This window comes from Mirounga angustirostris, unplaced genomic scaffold (assembly GCF_029215605.1).
Source record: "Mirounga angustirostris isolate CCGP_5_RB_7025 unplaced genomic scaffold, mMirAng1.0.hap1 SCAF_5, whole genome shotgun sequence".
In the NCBI taxonomy this organism is placed as follows: Eukaryota; Metazoa; Chordata; class Mammalia; order Carnivora; family Phocidae; genus Mirounga; species Mirounga angustirostris.
In genome coordinates, this window is record NW_026991713.1 from 18,173,039 (window position 1) to 18,191,581 (window position 18,543).

Below are 18,543 nucleotides of genomic sequence, written 5' to 3' on the forward strand. Positions count from 1 at the left end.
GGCAATGATGCCAGAATCCCAGTCTCCCATACTCACATTCTGCTCGGTAGCTTGCTCCCTGAATTGGACCACCTCCTCTCCCATCTCCCATTTCTTTTGTCCATCCCACTACCCAGACATATGCTTCCCTCCACACCTTGCTTGTACCTTTCCCCCCATTCAAACATGCTCTCCTGGACCCTCCTCTGAGGCAGATATGACTCTTCCGTCCTCTGGGTGTCCCTTCTGCTCGGCCTTTGCCTTGTGATAACATATAGAGCAGAAAACAAGGCAAAGCCATCTACTAAGAATATAATTATAATTATAGGCCAAAGGCTGGTCACAGAAGAATTAGGGAGGATCTCCCATCCCAGTTCCCAAGAGTTGAGGCTATGTCTAGGAAGTCTGGGCCTCATTTTCCTTAGGACACAGTTAGCAAGCCCTTCTTTTAAAAAATTTAAGCAGGTGTTCCTCTGAAGGTGATTCACTGGACCAGCTGTTTCTAAGCACCTGGGGAAGGAGGTAGGGGAGGAGGGATTTTTACAAAGGCAGATTCCCGAGGTCCTTCTCCAGGTAGAGTCGCTATGAAAATTGTACCTCTCAGATGTGCACTGTGGGAGCATAATTTCCCTGTTAGCAACCATCCTGTTCATGAGGTCACACTTCCCACATCTATTTCTAGCCAGTGCCTGAGCATGGCAGGGATACCAGGATGGGTACCAGAGCAGGCCCATTCCTGCAAGATGGAGGACTCCTCTGTTGGGTGACTTTGGCTGGGGTGCTCCCCACCAGCTTTACCCAATGTTCTTAGAACTACACGTTAGTCTAAGACTTTTCCAATCTAACCTCCCTTGGTTCTCTTTCTTATTCAGGAGTCAGACCTGCATCTTTTTATCTGAGAAATTGAACTTGAACTTAAAATCCCTCCTACAAAGAAAACTCCATCCCACATGACTTCCCTGGTGCATATACCTCATATTTAAGGAAGAAATCATAGCAGTTACACAAAAGCTCTTCCGAGAAATTGAGGGAGAGAGAATACTTCCCAGCTCCTTCTATATGGAGAGCGTTCTTACTCTGATTCCCAAGCCTAACAAATACTTATAAGAAAAGGAAACTGCAGACCAGCATCTCTAATCAACATAGATACAAAAATTCTTTTAAAAATCTAAGGCAAAGATTAAAAAAATTCTAAAACAAATTTGTAGCCAACCGAATCCAATGATATACGAAACAGATAATACATCATGACAAGTGCAATAAAGTTAAGAAAAATACATAAAGTGCATACATATTGGAAAGGAAGAAATAAAATTGTCTCCATTCTTAGATAACATGATTGTCTACAGAGAAAAGTCAAAAGAATCCCCCAAAAGTTACTAGATCTAATACATGAATATAATAAGTTCTCAGGATACAAGAGCAATATAAAAAAATCAATTGTATTTCTATAAACTAGTAAGAAACAACTGGTAATTGAAATGAAAATATACCATTAAAAATAGTACCAAAAACCATGAAAAACTTAGGTATGAGCATAATAAAATTCGTGTAAAATCTGTAAGCTAAAACTGATTAAACATTGACAAACAAAATAAAAGAAGTTTTATATAAACAGAGAGATATATTGTGGTTATGGGTTAAAAGATTCAATACTTTAAGATGTTACTTCTCTCTAAACTGACTTACAGATTCAATGTAATTGCAGTTAAAATTCTAGCAGGACTTCTTGGTAGATATTGGCAAACTGATTCTAAATTTTACATGGAAAAACAGAGAAACTAGAATAACTAAGATAATTTTGAAAATGACCAAGCTGGAGAATGTACGTTGCCGTATTTAAAGACTTAGTGTGAAGCTACAGTAATCATGACAGGGTGGTATGGTGAAGGGATATACATACAGATCACTGGAGCAGAATAGAGAGTCCAGAAATAGGCCTGCACATAGATGGTCAATAGATTTTCTACAACAGTCCAAAGGCAGTCCAATGGGGAGAGGATAGTCTTTTTAAGAAATGATGCTGGAATTATTAGGTATCTATATATAAAAAAAGAACCTTGATCTATACCTCAAATCATATATAAAAATTAACTCACCGTGGATACCTAAAATTATAGAGCTTCTAGAAGAAGATAAATAAAAGAAAATCTTTGTGATATTAGGGTAGGCAAAGATTTCTAGATATGATACAAAAAACACTATTTATCAAAGAAAAATCAACATATTTGTCCTCATCAAAATTAAAAACATTTGTTCATCAAAAGTTAGTGTAAGAGAGAGAAAAGACAAGCCACAGACTGTGAAGAAATATTTACAAAGCATGTATCACATAAAGGACTTGTATGTCAAACATTTAAAGAACTCTCAGTGTTCCAGAAACAATAACTTGAAAGATACATGAATAGCAAATAAGCACATGAAAAAATGCAAATTAAAATGACTGCAATGAATGCCACTGCACACAATGGCAAATTTTTTTAGAGTTCTGATTATATCAACTGCTAGCAAGGATGCCAAACAATTGGATCTCTCACACGTTGTTGGTAGGAATGGAAAAAAAAAAAAAACGATGCATACACATCGGAAAACAGCTTGGCGGTTTCTTACAAAGTTAAACATACATTGGACAGGACTCCCACTTTTTTTTTTTTAAGATTTTATTTATTTATTTATTTGAGAGAGAGAGAGTGCGAGCGCATGCATGAGCTGTGGGGGAGGCAAAAGGGGAGGGAAAGGGAGAGAATCTCAAGCAGACTCTCAGCTGAGCGTGGAGCCTGACCCAGAGCTCAATCTCATGATCCTGAGATCTGACTTGAGCTGAAACCAAGAGCCTAACTGACTGAGCCACCCAGGTGCCCGCAGGATTCCAACTGCTAGGTAGTTTTCCCCAGGTGAAATCAAATGTAGGTACACACAAAAATCTGTGCATGAATGTCCACAATGACTTTATTCTTAGTTGTACCAAACTGGAAACAAACCCAAACATCTTCCGGCTGGTGAATGGATTGATTGGTTGCCGCCACGTCACGGCACTCTATGAAGCATTAGAAAAGAATGAACTACAGACACATATAGCAACACAGACAAATCTCGAAGCATTATGCTAAGTGGAAGAAGCCAGACTCAAAAGGCACACATGGTATCATTCCAATCATATGACATGAAGGTAGAATTATAGGCACAGAAAACAGATCAGTGAATGCCAGGGGGTGGGAGATGGGGGGGCATGAGAGCAAAGGGAATTTGGGGGGGATGCAATAACTCTTTTCTAAGTTAACGGTGGGGGTGTTTACACAAAAGAGGCTTGTCAGAACTGATACAGCTGCACACTGAAAAGGGTGGGTTTACTGTACGGAAATTATAAATTAAGAATAAATGAGAACAATCCATTAGCTGAGCATGTGCCTTCCTGATAGGTTTGGGAAAGGTGGTCAGTGTCCTTGTCAATAATTAATGAAACATGACTTCTGTTTAGACCTCAGAGATGACCTTTTCTATAATTATACTGACTGGAAAGGAAAACAAAGCAAGACACTAGAATCGGGAAGGGCTATTTTTAAGCACATGGTAAGTCATTCAGCTTCTGACTTTCAATCTCTGAGCCTTTTTGTTCAAATACTTTAGTGCAGTTCCAGAACACCATTGTTCAGGAAGCATTTCTTCAGGGCCACCCTTTGGTAAACTGTTACTGAACACCTTCACGAGCCAGATGTTGGCCTTAAAAGGACCAACTTGACTTGTTTTTGTTTCCTTTTTGTGTTGTTCTTTTTATTATTATTATTATTATTAGCAGTCTAAACCTTGAGTGGAACGCCAAGGACATCACATGTGTTATCTTCACAACTATGAACTATTACTCTTTAGTCTATGAAGTGTTACAATCCCCATTTTACCTAAGAGGACACTGAGGCAGAGAGAGGACCATTAACAAGGTCACATGGCCATCAGACTGGGAGACAAGGATTCCACCCAGCTCTGTCTGACTTTAAAGGCTCAGAATTGTGCTTCTCTGTAGGGCTAGCTTAAAATTATTTTACAAGCCTTTCATTTAATTAAGTAATTAATTCAAGATTTGTTGAATGCCTACAATTATTTTCAAAGATGCTAATGTTTTCTCTTTGTATTTTCACAAGAAAGTGAAATGAGATTTAGCCTGAACAGAAAAGGGGCCTTCGTTCCTCTTGCTGTAGGCAGGAAGGGGCTGGTGAGTCCAGCTTCAGTGCTTTAGACTTATTTCTGAAGAGGTGTCCCAATGCATACTTCTCATTGAAATGAGTGGTCTGCTTTATTCAAGGGTCATTGGGTATCTGCCTGGGGCTGTATTAAGGGTAAAGGCATCTACTGGTTGGGTCTTAATTTGCTGTCTTCTGGGAATCTTCCTGAGCCTCAACAGCACATATTCTGCAAGGGAGGGAAGTCTTTCTCTTAGCAGGTGCTTCATCCTGGCCCAGGCTTCTCTCTTGTGACCCAGTGGGCTAAAGGCCAAGGTGAATACTTACTGTTAATGGACTGAATGTCTGTGCCTCCCCAAATTCATATGCTAAAGTCCTAAGTTCTGACAAGATGGCATTTGGAGGTGGGGCTTTGGGGAGGTCATAAGGTTTAGATGAAATCATGAGGGTAGGGACCCCATGATGGGATTCATGTCCTTATAAGAAGAGAAAGAGGGACCAGAGTGAGTGTTCTCTCTCTCTCATATGGGGACACAGTGAGGAGGTGGTCATCTGTGAGCCAGGGAGAAGAGCCTCAACAGGAACTGAATCTGTAGCATCTTGATCTTGGACTTTCTAGCCCCCAGAACTGTGAGAAATAAATGTCTGTTGCTATGGTATTTGGTTATAGCAGCCCAAACAGACTGATGGCTTATCTTCCCCATATCCTTGAAAGGCAGGCCTTTGCTTTGAGGCATCCAGGTAACCCATGGGGTCCACAGAAGGGCAGACAATTGTGGGAAGAAAAATAGTTGATCTAAGGGGCCATAAGCTACATAAATAACGAGATGCACAAGAAAGCCCTCCCCAGGCTGCTGGCACTGTGACTTGGTTATCAGCTCTATGACAGATGGATAGAATTTGTCAAGCATTTACTATTGCTAAGCACTTTATATGCATGGTCTTATTCTCCCAACAACTGAGGAAGGCATGACTGTTGTTAACGTCATCATCATCATCATCATCATCCCCAGGTTATAGATAAGAAAACTGAGGCCCAGAGAAGTAAGTAACTTGCCCAAGATCACACGGTTGGCAAGTCTTAGAACGGACACTGCAATCAGGCTTGACTCAAGATTTTGAGTCCTTAACCACTAAGCCAGAGCATATACGATCAGTACCTTAGAATATAAAACCAAACCTAGACACACCCCCTGGACCAGAAAAGACGGAAATGGTAACTGGCATATTCTGAATACCTGCCACCTTTCAGGAACATCCTAAGTACTCTGTAGGTACAAGCTCACTTAAACCTCAGCACAACCTTTGGATGTAGGCCTATTGGCATCATTATTTCCATTCTGTAAATGAGAAAACCGAGGCTGAAGGACAGGTTTACCAGATAGAATATAGGATGCCAGTTAAATTTGAATTGCAGATAAAACAATGAATACTTTTTAGAACAAGTATGCCCTAACTACTGTATGCATATTTGTTGTTTATTTGCAATTGATTTAACTGGGTGTCCTCTATTTGCTAAATCTGATAGCCCTACAAAGCGGGTCCCAGAACCAGAGCGTGGTGAAGGCTGGGGCAGGAGGCCAATGGGACTTCAGGGTCTGGTGCCATCTTACTGTAAAACCCCATGGCCTCTCAGCTAAAGGGTAGAACTAGGGGGAGCTCAGGTGTCATGGAATCGATTCCAGGCAGTGATGGGCATCTGGCTGCTGGTGGAAGCAAGTTTTCTAGAAGTAGGCTAGAGAGGGGCAGGTCGCCTTGCCAGCAGTTGACTTGGCAAAACCAGCAGTTATTTGGGGAAGCAGGGAAAAGTAGCGGGTTAGAGCCAGGACTATGCAGCAAGACAGGCTTGTCTCCTAGTCTGGCTGCCTTTGGGCAAGCTGCAAAACTCCTCAAAATCCCCAGGTCCTCTGCTGGGCTCTCAGGTATGATTATTTTTCCTCATCTGCTTTTGTGTCTCTTTCTTATATTAATCTGTGAGCCCCTTGGGCGCAGGCACTGGACCTATCAGATATGTGATTATGAGCAGCATAGAGTCGGTGCTCCATAAATGCTTGATTTTTTAGGAGTTGGCCAACCGCGGAAAGAACTTTGGGAAAAAGATAGCAGGAGTGTGGGGGCACAAAGAGTTCTCATTTTATGTCCTAAATTGAATGGTTTAAGTTTGAAATCTATGAAATGACTTGTTCAGTTTTTAGATAAAACTTTTAAAGCAAAAGTGTGAATTTTAGTCCTGCTTCTCAAATCACTTTCTATCACCTCAGACCCCCATTAAGAAGAAAGATGGTAAAATTGACGTTCTCAGCAACCGTGCTCGAAAAGATATTACAGAATTTGCTATCAGGGCACATTTCTGACGCATTGTGAGGCTCAAGTAGCTGATAAAGCGATTCCAGGTCATTATCCCATTTCCCTTTAGTTACTGCTACCCTGGTGGTCTCTTCTTGCATTGTGACTTTCCTCACGCAGGAGGCTTACCCGTTATAAGCTGTCAGCAAATCATCAGCCGTTCTGTTTCTTTAAAGGAAGATAATAAACTTCCCCTGCAGCAAGAGGCCAAAGACCTCCTTGTAACTTTATCTCCCAGGGAACTCTAGAGGTGCCTGCTTCACGCTACCACCATTGTTGAAAAGTTTGGCTCACGGTGCTGGGCAGAGACTTTGTCTTGGTATTTCACTTAGAGTTTGGTTGAAATTGTCTCCCTGGGAAACCGATGTGAATTAGGTTCCTCAGGTGAACTCAGCTTTATTTCTCACTCAAAGCCAAGAGGAACATGCCTATAAGACCGGTTTCAAGTCCACAGAAGTCTGTTATTTGCGACCTGTGCAGTGAATGGCAAGAAACATACAACAGGAAAGAAAGAGATCTGGAAACATAAATAATACGGTACAAAAAAAAAAATACATGTGCAGAATTTGATGACACCAACCTCAAAAAGAAGCATCAAGACCATTTCCGTTTGAAATAATCAGATTGTTTTGGCTGTGATCCAGGTTCTGTATAACCCCTTTGCCCACATTCTTTTCCCATTACTTTGAGTTGTTTGCAAAAATCAGTTAACATTTGTGGTGAAATCAAGAGAACTGGAATGCCCAAATTAAAAAAAAATTGATTTCCTCTCAAGTAGGATATCGGTTTTTCAAATGTGATCATTTCAATGTTAAAAATATGTTTGTGTGCTAATTAGTAAAGACTGCTGTGTGCTGATCTGATAAAGCAGTATAATTTTTAATGAGGGAGAAGCGAATTAAATCTGGGGTAGAAACACCTTTTTATGTCAGGATGACATATTTTTTTTTTCTCCAAGTGAGGATCCATGCTTTATTCTTAATTTTAGAAGATGATGAGCATTTTTTTTCTCATTGTGCTTTTTTTGTGTTTTCTGGTTTTTTTTTTTTTAATTGATCAGAGTTATTTTCTAATTGGAATGAGGCATTTTTAAAACAATTTAAAAAGTAACCCAGGGGTATTGAGTATGAATGTATTTGTTGACGCACTGAAAAGGAATCGGATGCCACGCTGGCCTTGGAAAGAAGGCCATTCCAAAGCTTGTGGTTCATCAGAAAGACATATGGACACACGTCAGCAGCTCTGAAATGGCCTTATCCTTGCGGAAATGTAAAGCGATAGGCAAGATCTCACTTGTCATCACCACAAAATACGAGAGGTGAAATATACGGCTAAGTAGAACATTTATCTCTTTCCTGAGCAAAAGGAAGGAAGCCTTTGGAGACATTTGGTATGTTTGGAAGATGAAGATAAAGGGACACATCCTTTTGCTCCAACAAGAGGACAGTAGAAAGACCATCCAGCCCCTGCTTTTCACATACTTTGCTTCTCCGGCCTCAAAACCTAGCAGAAGGGAATGTGTGAGCCTTCAAAGAATCATACACACTGGATGGAAGACAGGAGCCTCACCCCATTCGTGCATAGCATATTGCAATGGCATGAAGCCCATTGAAGATTTTGAATCCTGTCTGTCTGTTCATGTTTAAGAAGGGCTCAAAAGAGAATGTCACTTTATTTGGCTTTCACTGTCAGAGGTCTGTTTTGACTGTTGTTCACTCATTCATTTACTCCTAAAACATCATTAAAGTGTTTTTTCAGTGTCTCTCTGTCAAGTACTTTTCATCTACATGAATGTTTTAAAATCTGTGCTACAGTTTTGTAAAGTAAGACTTTGGACCCCCATCTGACAGCTAAGGAAGCTGAGGCATGGCAGCAAGTAAACTGCCCAATGATGGGACTAGAGTCAAGCCAAACGTGGGAGCAGGACTAGTGTCCTTTTGCTCTCTGAGCTGTGGACCGTCATTCCTGATGTTACACATACTGACTTTTGTTGCTGTATTTTGGACAAAACCTTTTCTTCTCTACAGGGGTCTGATCAATAACAGCATCAGATTAGTTTTCATGGGTTAGAAAAAGAAAAGCAAATCTAAAAGCTTTTGTATTATATCAGCATGTCTATAAGGACTTGATGTAATTGTGACCACATTTGGTGCTTAAAAAGTTCTTGAAATCTAGAAGGGTGGGTTAATCACTTGATTCCATTGTAACAAACTCAGAATCACACAGTGTTCACATGCTGGGGTGAAACTGAAAACAGAGAGGTTAATAGAGAGAAAGCCAGGATTTCCTGAATCCCAAACCTTGACCTTTCCAGCACAAGGAGCATAACCCAGGCATTGACTGGAAGGGTAAAGGGACTTGCCAATCAAAAGAGAAGTTAGAAACACATTTGGAGGATCTTCCATTTCTTTCTTTCTTCCTTTCTTCCTTTCTTTCTTTCTTTCTTTCTTTCTTTCTTTCTTTCTTTCTTTCTTTCCTTCTTTCTTTCTTCTTTCTTCTTTCTTTCTTCTTTCTTTCAAGATTTTATTTATTCATTTTAGAGAGAGAGAGAGAGAGAGTGCATGCAAGCAGGGGGAGGGGCAGAGGGAGAGAAACTCAAGCAGACCCTGTGCTGAGTGCAAAGTCCCTCAAGGGGCTCGATCTCACGACCCTGAGATCATGACCTGAGATGAAATCAAGAGTCAGATGCACAACCGACTGAGCCACCCAGGCGCCCCATCTTTCTTTCTTTTTTTATAAGCTCTGCTCTGGCAATGGGACAGAGTAGAAAGAAGACTTTGGTGACAGGCAGCCCTGAACTTGAACTAGCTCTATCATTTATCAGGCCAAAAGAAATTCGTAAGAGATCATCTTCAAATCTCTGATCCCTCATAGGCAAAATGGAGATAAAAATGTCTAGCTCAAAGATTTGTTTTAAGTATTGAATCGGATAATATAGGCCAAGTATCTCTCTGGTACCGCATGTCAGCAATGTTGAATAAATGGAAGCTATTATTCTTTTAATCATTAGTTAAGAAAAAAACACAACAGTAGGTTTCAACATCATATGTACAAGAAGAGCTCAACTGTTTAGAAGCCATATGAAAAAAAAAAAGCAGGGAAATAAGCTAAACCATTTAGGGTTTCCTATGTGTGACCGAAAGAAGTTGCTGTTTTTTCTTTCTTTCTGTCTTTCTAAACTCTACATGCTGTGTGCACTTTGCTTGTATTATTTTAATAAAAAAAAAGCAAAAGAGAACTAATCTCTCTCCTTAAGTGGATTCTGTTTTTTTTTTAATTTTTATTTATTTATTTGAGAGAGAAAGAGGGGGCAGAGGGAGAGAGAATCTTAAGCAGACTTCCTGCTGAGTGAGGAGCCTGACACGGGGCTCGATCTCACCACTCTGAGATCATGACCTGAGCTGAAACTAAGAGTCAGATGCTCAACCTACTGAGCCACCCAAGCACCCCTCTATTTAAGTGGATTCTTTAGGAGATGTTTCATTACATCTAGAAAATGGGAAACAAATGGTCAATGTGTGAATTAAAATGCCTGACTTTTACTCTCCAAGGGAAAAAAGTGATCTCACAAAATTTGCATATCATAGCAAGGACTCAGCCCCTATTCAAGTGTTAACATCTTTAATCATGATAGAAGTTCAATTTTAGCTGACAAATGCTATGCTTGACCAAAGAAGTCTAACTACACCATCAACTCAGATTTGGCTGCTAGTTTTTCTTACAGTGAAACTGGTCATCAAAGAGTTTGATATTCCATCCTAAAGACTAAAGTTTTAGTAGATTTAATGATTATTTGTGTTGCTAAACAATAACTATGGTCTTTGAGATGCTATAATAAAATTTCTTCTTAAAGAAAATTGTTCTCAGGGTTATAGTAGCCCAGCATTCTTCCATCTTCTCTATGGTCCCTTATCTTTTTTATAAAAATGGATATCCTTTCAATTGTCCCTTTTTCTGACTTGTAAGGGAATTCTTTTAAAAAGAGACCTCTAAATGGGGGAAAGCAGATTTGTTTATAAAAGCTGACAGAGCAAGAAAGATTTTTCTACAGATAGACTGAAATGGAACTTTCTAGAAAAAGGTGCTGACGCTCTCTTGTTATCGGACTTCCTTCCTTTTGATTTTCTGTGAAATGGGACATTGAGAAGCAAGTATCAAAGTCCAAGAAAAGCGCTGTGCCACTTACCCATGCAGTCTGGGCCCCAGTGGCCTGGACAGCACTGAGGTTGGACATAGTCCTTCCTACAGATATGGCGGCATCCAGGGAGAGACAGCGAGTACTTCCTGATCTCAAATATGTACCTTGGAGGGGAAGTAGAAGACATAAACCCATGATCAGAGCAATGCAGTTAACTCTGGGCAGTGGGATTAGCCTAGGTTTTTATTTAGGTCCTTCTTTACACTTGCCTATATTTAAAAAAACAGATTGAATACATTTTTGTCTAGGGAGAGCAAAACTTAATAATGATTTACCTTTAATTGTACGAAATGGTTGAAAAAATCAGAACACAATGCAAATGAGGGTAGAATATTTACAGTGATGTCAGAAGTGAGGTTAGTAGATAGGAAATAGTGTTAGGTTCTAGGCACATGCTAGAGGTGCACTTCACACTTGTCACAGCCAATACGAGAAGGAAAAGGTCATGAGTTCTGTGATGCACAGGATCTCTGAATTTTAAAACGAAACTTTTTTTTTTTTTTTTGCAGATACTGTAGGTGTAGACATTTCTGTGAGAGGCGGTGTAATATAATGGGGAATATTTGCCACCTTATACTCAAGGGAGATGTAATGATGAATTTCTTAGAACGGTTTTTATACCATCTGAGGTGCAGATCTGGAATAGCAATTCTGTAGAGGCTAAATACCATTGCCTATTTTCGGGGAATCTCCGCATGGGTGACTCATTCTAGGATTTGACTTTAGTATATTTAGAGACAATCCTCCATGAATATAATTTCTTTCAACTGGGCTGTTAAGAATAGTGTGATGCAATGGTGAGTTCAAGGTTGTACTTCTAATCCAGTCCCTGAGCTACTGGCTTTACGGCCAGTCAAGTTGGAGACAGAATTGACAGTTCCTCTGAAAGCTTGAGAATACTGGCAGGGACATCTCTTCACAAAGATGGGAAAAGGCAAAGCCAAGGGCAGAACCAAACATCCCCTCAAGAGCCAATCTTGGATTTATTTCAGCATAAATGAATGGCAAAGCCAAGTCTTCAATTCTAAAACAGAGAGCATGAGTGCAATAATCTTATCCTGGATGTGTGTGTGTGTGTGTGTTGGAAGGGGGATGGTAAGGTGGGGAGTATGTAACCAAGTGTCCACCTTGCCATGAAAAATAGTAGCCAGGACAAAAACGTCCTCAATAAAGTCACCACATAATTTTAACCTTGAACCCTATACCTTTCTATATACTTTTTAAGAGTCTCTGGTCACAGATGTGCCTGCTTTGGTAACTGAATGGTCAACTGTCACATATGCTTGCTAATTCTAGGCCAGTTTGTATTTGGAAACTTTTGTAAAACTGATGATTTTGGTTTTAGAATGTATCATGGTCACATTAAGCAAACATGAATTTAAAATAGTGTGATATAACAGTGTTTAATTTTTATTTAATACAAAATAAGAAATAGTACTGATCCTTCATCCCTGAATTAAGAATGAACTCATTGAGAGCTGTCTAATGTCTAAATTAATAGACTGAGTAAATAAAACATTGTGTTTACATTTGAGTTGTATGGCTGCTTCCATTAGCTGGTGAGCAAAACTGCTCATCATCCTTTTTGAGGCTTAGCCTTGAATTATGAGGCTTTTGAATCATAAGAGGATTTCAGGAATGCAATGCTCACATAAAATGCATGAAGCTGTAATTCCTTTGTCTTCCACTTCAGGTTCTAATTAGTATCAGGATCCATAGCTAGCTAATAAGATGACTGTCAGACCCATGGCTTTTTAGTCCATGTTCTGGCTAGAACCCTCTCCAAATGAAACAAAACCCAGATTTTCAAAATAAAGAAGGACAAGATGTAGGGAAAATGTTTATTTGCAATGCAATATAGTCAATTCTGTATTAAAATGTGAATCAATAATCAATAATCAATCAATTTTTTAGATTCAAGGTTGTAAATTGTGAGTTACCTAAGTTTGGACTGAATATAGTCTTAGAAAAAGGGAAAATCATGGAAATGCTTTGTAGATTTTGAGATGGGAAGTTTCAATTTGGATTCACAATCCCTTAAATTTCAAGACTTGAGATTTTCTCTTGAGTACCTGCAATCTCGAACCCCCACGGAGCCATTGGTAACCTTGGTGTAACCATCTGGGCACTTAATTCCCAAGTTGAGTGAACAGGATTGGCACTCAGTCCTAATTGTAAGCAGAGATTTCTTATCACATCTTTTTGCCTGCAAAAACATAAAAAAAAAAAAAAAATCAAGTCCCATTAGTCGAGCCTTGGTTGGTTATTCTTCCCTATTGGCTTCAAGTCAATGGAATGACAGGGATGGCAACAAGGTTGATTGGTAATGACTGGCTAATTCCTTTCCACCTTATTTAGAAAGAGTGTTGGGATCAGCAAGCAATGTCTGCCATGGCTGTGGGTAGGAAGGAGGCTGCTTGTACCACCTGTTTGCCATCCTTGATCTAAAGTCTGGAATTCAGTAAAGCAAGGTAACATCATTACACACATGTACCCAAATGGGAAACCTGAAATGTGTTATAGAGTACACTTTCCAAATGGGAAAATTTTAAAGTGATTATTTAGGGTCAATTGGTTGTAGATCAACAGGTCTCAAGAATATTCTTTCAGCATTGATTCTACAGAAATAGTCTAGTTTGGGTGCTAAATGCTATGAAGCATGTAATTCCTACTCCGGAGATGTTTGCAATCTTTTGATTATAATTCAGCTAGACTGTGGGCTCCGAGAGGCAGTGATCTTTTTCTGTTTTGTCCTTGACTATACCCTAAGCACCTAGAACAGTGTCTGACACATAGTAGTGCTTAGAAAACATTTGTTGATTGAATGAATGAGTTGTAGGAAATACAATAGATACACTAGAAACAGTTCCTTAGCAACATTAGGCAGTAGAGAATTAGATGCTAGAATGAAGGATGCAGACGCATTTTGGCCCTGTCTTCAGGATCCCTCATTGTCCATGATGTTGATGCTGATCCTCTCAAATGGATTTGGTCCCCTCTCTCAAATCTCCCTCATTTTCCCATCAAGCTTAAGAAAAAGCAGCTTCATTCAATGAAGAGAGACCAAATTTGGGAACCAAAAGACTTAAGCTTGGAATCAAGCTCTGTATCTTGCTAAGTGTACAGTCTTTTAATTTTTTAATTTAAAAAAATTTTTATTATCAATCTTTTTTTTTAAAGACTATTTATTTATTTATCTATTTGAGAGAGAGAATGAGCATGAGTTGGGGGGCAGAGGCAGAGGGAGAAAGAGAAGCAGACTCCCCACCAAGCAGGGAGCCCAATGCGGGGCTCGATCCCAGGACCCCAAGATCATGACCCGAGCCAAAGGCAAACCACTTAACTGACTGAGCCACCCAGGCACCCAATTGTACAGTCTTGAATGAATTCCTTACCCTTTGTCATCCTCTGCAATGGGGAGATAATAATAACCACTCTCCAGGTTATTGAGACCTTTAAATAATATAACACATGCAAATTGCCTGGCCCAGGATCTGGAATGTCATAGGCAGTAAATGCTAGTTCCTGTGATGCTTCTTCATCCCCCCCTCTGTGTTTTGCTTACTGCTTCTCCTGAGAGGAATGTGCTTCCCTCTCCTCTTGGCTACCCAAACTTCATCCTCCAAAGGCTCTGTGTAACAACTCCACAAAACCATACCCAACTCTCTTCCTTTTCTCAACTTCTACTCTTCATATGGTTGGCCAGTGGAACACATTTTGTTGTCTTTGCTTTCCGTTTAAAAACCCCTTATGGGAGGGTGCCATGTCTCTTCCTTCTTACTTACTCTTATTCCTAAACAGTACAGGCCCAGCACTAGGCAGGGATGGTGGGAACATCATAACTACTAAGTTTACTGAAATGGATAAAGGCTGCATAAGAAGAAATCTTATTTTTACAGAGAAATTTATGGTTATACATACTTCCAAGGCATCATCTTATTTGATCTAGACCATGCTGAAGATAAGTAGGGCAGGTTTCATCATGCCTATTCTAGGGAGGAGAAAACCAAGAGGAGGGGAAGTTCAGTGACTTGCCAAGGTCACCCTGTAAGTTCGTGGTCTTCTGATTCCCTGATTCGGTATTCCTCTTCCCTACACGCTGTATGGTGGCATATAGAAAAATGAAATCTGTTTGCATGGGCAGCTTTCATTTGGTGATTGTTATGAACCAAAATAGCCCTGGAATGTTCTTTATGGAATAATAATAAAAGCCACCCTTAGCTAGAGTTTGAATCAACCCCCCCCTTTTTTTAAAGGTTTTATTTATTTATTTGACAGAGACAGAGATAGCGAGAGCAGGAACACAAGCAGCGGGAGTGGGAGAGGGAGAAGCAGGCTTCCCGCCGAGGAGGGAGCCCGATGTGGGACTCAATCCCAGGACCCTGGGATCATGACCTGAGCCGAAGGCAGACGCTTAACGACTGAGCCATCCAGGCGCCCTGAATCAACCCCCTTTAATGGTCATGGAACCTCCAGATTTTTTAAAGCAGGATTTTCTTTATATTAGGTTTTCCCATTTAGATACGTGTATGGAAGGACATTACTTTTTCTTTTCTTTCTTAAAAGGTTAGATTTAATCCTCTCTTTTCAAGAAGTCTCTTGACTTTCAAGTTATCCTTTTCAAATGGAATGGCTCATTTTATCTCTCATACAGTTTTCTCTGAAAAGCAAACTCAGCTTTAAACACCAGTCAAGGCCTGATTTCCACGGTAAAGCAAGCCTTTGTTGATGCTAATGGTGGTGGTGATGAGGATGATCATTCTGGCTGTTTGTGGCGCACTGTTGGGGGAGAAACTGAAGTTTTGAGAGACTAGCTAACTTGCTCAGGCTTGAACAGCTAGTAGGCTGTGGAGCACAGTGACTGGTCCTCAGAAATATTTGTTAAATAAACGAGAGCCACAGTTCCAACTTGCTGCTCCCAAACCCTTAAGCTGGAGCACTGAACCATGATGCTATCTTCCAGTGTTTTCTTTCTTTTTTTTAAAAATTTTTCATTAACATATAATGTATTATTTGTTTCAGGGGTACAGGTCGGTGATTCATCAGTCTTACACAATTCACAGTGTTCACCATAGTACCTACCCTCCCCAATGTCCATCACCCAGCCACCCCATCCCTCCCACCCCCCTCCACTCCAGCAACCCTCAGTTTGTTTCCTGAGATTAAGAGTCTCTTATGGTTTGTCTCCCTCTCTGGTTTCATCTTGTTTCATTTTTTCCTCCCTTCCCCTATAATCCTCTGTCTTATTTCTCAAATTCCTCCTATCAGTGAGATCATATGATACTTGTCTTTCTCTGATTGACTTATTTCGCTTAGTGTAATACCCTCTAGTTCCATCCACATCGTTGCAAATGACAAGATTTCATTTTTTGATGGTTGCATAATATTCCATAGTATATATATATATATATATATATATATATATATATATATATATACCACATCTTCTTTATCCATTCATCTGTTGATGGACATCTAGGCTCTTTCCATAGTTTGGCTATTGTGGACACTGCTGCTATAAACATTGGTGTGCACGTACCTCTTCGGATCCCTACATTTGTATCTTTGGGGTAAATACCCAGTAGTGCAATTGCGTGAAAAGCATCATCAGAGTAGTGCCAACTGGGATCAAGTGGCACTGATAAAAATTTGCCTGGTACAGATGTAGCATCATGTTTATGTTTTATGAATAATAGAGCAGAAATCATGCCTGGTGAAATGCATTTTAAAAGAACTGCCAGACTGCCTTGCTCATACTCCTTGTTTAGGCTGCCCTCGATGTACATCTGATACCCAACATGCTCTATTAGGACAACTCATGTGAGCCTGTTTGAGACACTGGCGTGCTGGTGTCCTTCATGGGAGCTGCTGACATGACTGCCCTGGGTGCTTTTACTACAACTTGTGGAAAGTAGAAGGGATGAGTTCCCGAGGCATTCTGGAATACTATGTTTCTCAAGCAGACATCACCCCACTCAGAATTCCCCAGAACATCTCTCTACTCATCTGTCTTCAACCACTGTTATTTCCTATATTCAAAATGACACAGTGATGAGACTATTAAAACAAAAGAAAACAAAACAACTTCCCCCCACCCCCCAAGGATATCAACATCAGCAGTGGAAAGAGGAATGTTAGCATTAAATCAGAGCTCCTAGCAAGGGTGGTTTAGCACAGGAATAGAACCAAGTGGGTGAGCACACCTTCAGAAAGATGGTGCGCCACCATTAGGATCCGATTCTCCACTGGCTTTCTCTTTATTGTATGAAGTCCAGTACCCATGACAACAGAGGGAAGCAAAAAATTTGGACACGCCATGAACCTGAAAAATAACAAACTTGCAAGTGTCATCTTACCTGGTCTGTAGTTTCAGGCGGGGAGCAGAAATTGTGTATAACCAATCCAAGAAGAAGAAGTATGAGATTTTGTAGCATGGTGAGAAACTATTTGCTCCTTCTGATGCCAGGCACCTGTCAGAACTACTCGGCTATTCTATTGTAGTCTGATGAACTCCTGGTGAATTCTCTTTCATTTCAGTATTTGCTTTTAAACCCTTTCCCCTCTTGTTCCTGAATTGAAGCAGATGATATGTGAGAACAACCTCGAGACAGGAAAAGTGGCAAATCCAGGGGTCGTGGTGAAACTGGCCACTCTCAACTCTATATATGTCTTGGTTGAATAACAGGATATCCGGAAGGGGCTGAGGCGGAGACACGCTCTGGAATTTTTGTGCCTTATGAAACTCCCAAGAACAAACTCCTGCCTCCTACTGCTTGGCCCATCCCACTTCTGGTTCTGCCTCCTCCTGGACCTATGGCCCTGCCAACATGTAGGCGACCACACCATGGAAAACTGCAGGCCTCTGTCTCTGAATCTTAAGTCCCAAGCTTGCTGCCAGGCAGTATTTGTGGGAGTGCCCATAAGTGGGCAATGATCCCACAGAGAGAATGTTGCAGAAACTCAGGGCCTTGACTTGGGAGAGGGTGGTAGCCTCACTTGGGATGGCTGGCAAACTCTACTGCAAAAAAATGTCTCTTTGCAGTCTCCGACAGTTGGGGTTTCAACTCATCCTTTCCCCTCTTCCATGTCATGTCTTAACAAATGACCAGGCCGGTAGGTCTCATCTTCCCCTTCAAGGCCCAGATCAAATGCCACCTCTTACAGGAAGCCTTCCTGTCCTGCCCCTCCAATACCACCTTGGAAACTCTCCCAGCATTTTGCACATAATACTACAAAAGCTCAGTCATATCTGTCACAATCCATCTGTCTATATGTCAATATCCCATGTCCAGTTGTGAATTCCTTGAGGACAGGGGCAAGCCTTCATCCTCTCTGTACATCCAAGAGCCTAGGGCAGAGACGTGCATTTGAAAATAATAAAAACAAATAGACCAAGTCAACATTTGTTGAAAACTTACTATATGCTAGACTTCTCCATGGATTACCCTTTTTAATCCTCACAGCTCTTGGTGAAATAGTTAGGATTATTTCCCCCACTTTATAGATAAGGCAATGGAGGCAGAGAGGTTTGGCAACTTTTCTAAGGTAACACAGTTAGTAGGTGGGCATCCAGTTTTCAAACTGTGTGGCCCCAGAGCCACTACCGTTAACCACTACCCTCTACTGCCCAAAACAATGAGTATCTAATGCATCAATAAGTAGGAGGTGGTGCTCCAGTTTCCAGTTTCAGATGGAAAAGTATCAGGCTCAGAACCAGAAAGGATAAAGTCTGGGCTTATCAACAAGATAAGATATGAGGGTGTGTCTCATGACACTGACTTAACTGAGATACTCATGCCTTATAGATACTAGTTTTGGTTAAATAATTCTCTCCCTGCGGTCTTT

General features: G+C 40.5%; 1 protein-coding gene across 1 annotated transcript in view; it reads right to left on the reverse strand.

The window, feature by feature from the left end:
• STAB2 (stabilin 2) overlaps window positions 1-17,218 on the reverse strand; it is a 144,915-nt gene extending 127,697 nt beyond the window's left edge. The window contains exons 1-3 of the mRNA XM_064590721.1: window positions 17,055-17,218; window positions 12,771-12,904; window positions 10,687-10,802 (exon numbers count right to left, since the gene is read on the reverse strand). Coding sequence (XP_064446791.1) covers window positions 10,687-10,802; window positions 12,771-12,904; window positions 17,055-17,132 — 328 coding nt within the window. The 5' untranslated portion in view covers window positions 17,133-17,218. The remainder of the gene's footprint in view (window positions 1-10,686; window positions 10,803-12,770; window positions 12,905-17,054) is intronic.
• Between the last annotated feature and the right edge of the window lie 1,325 nt (window positions 17,219-18,543).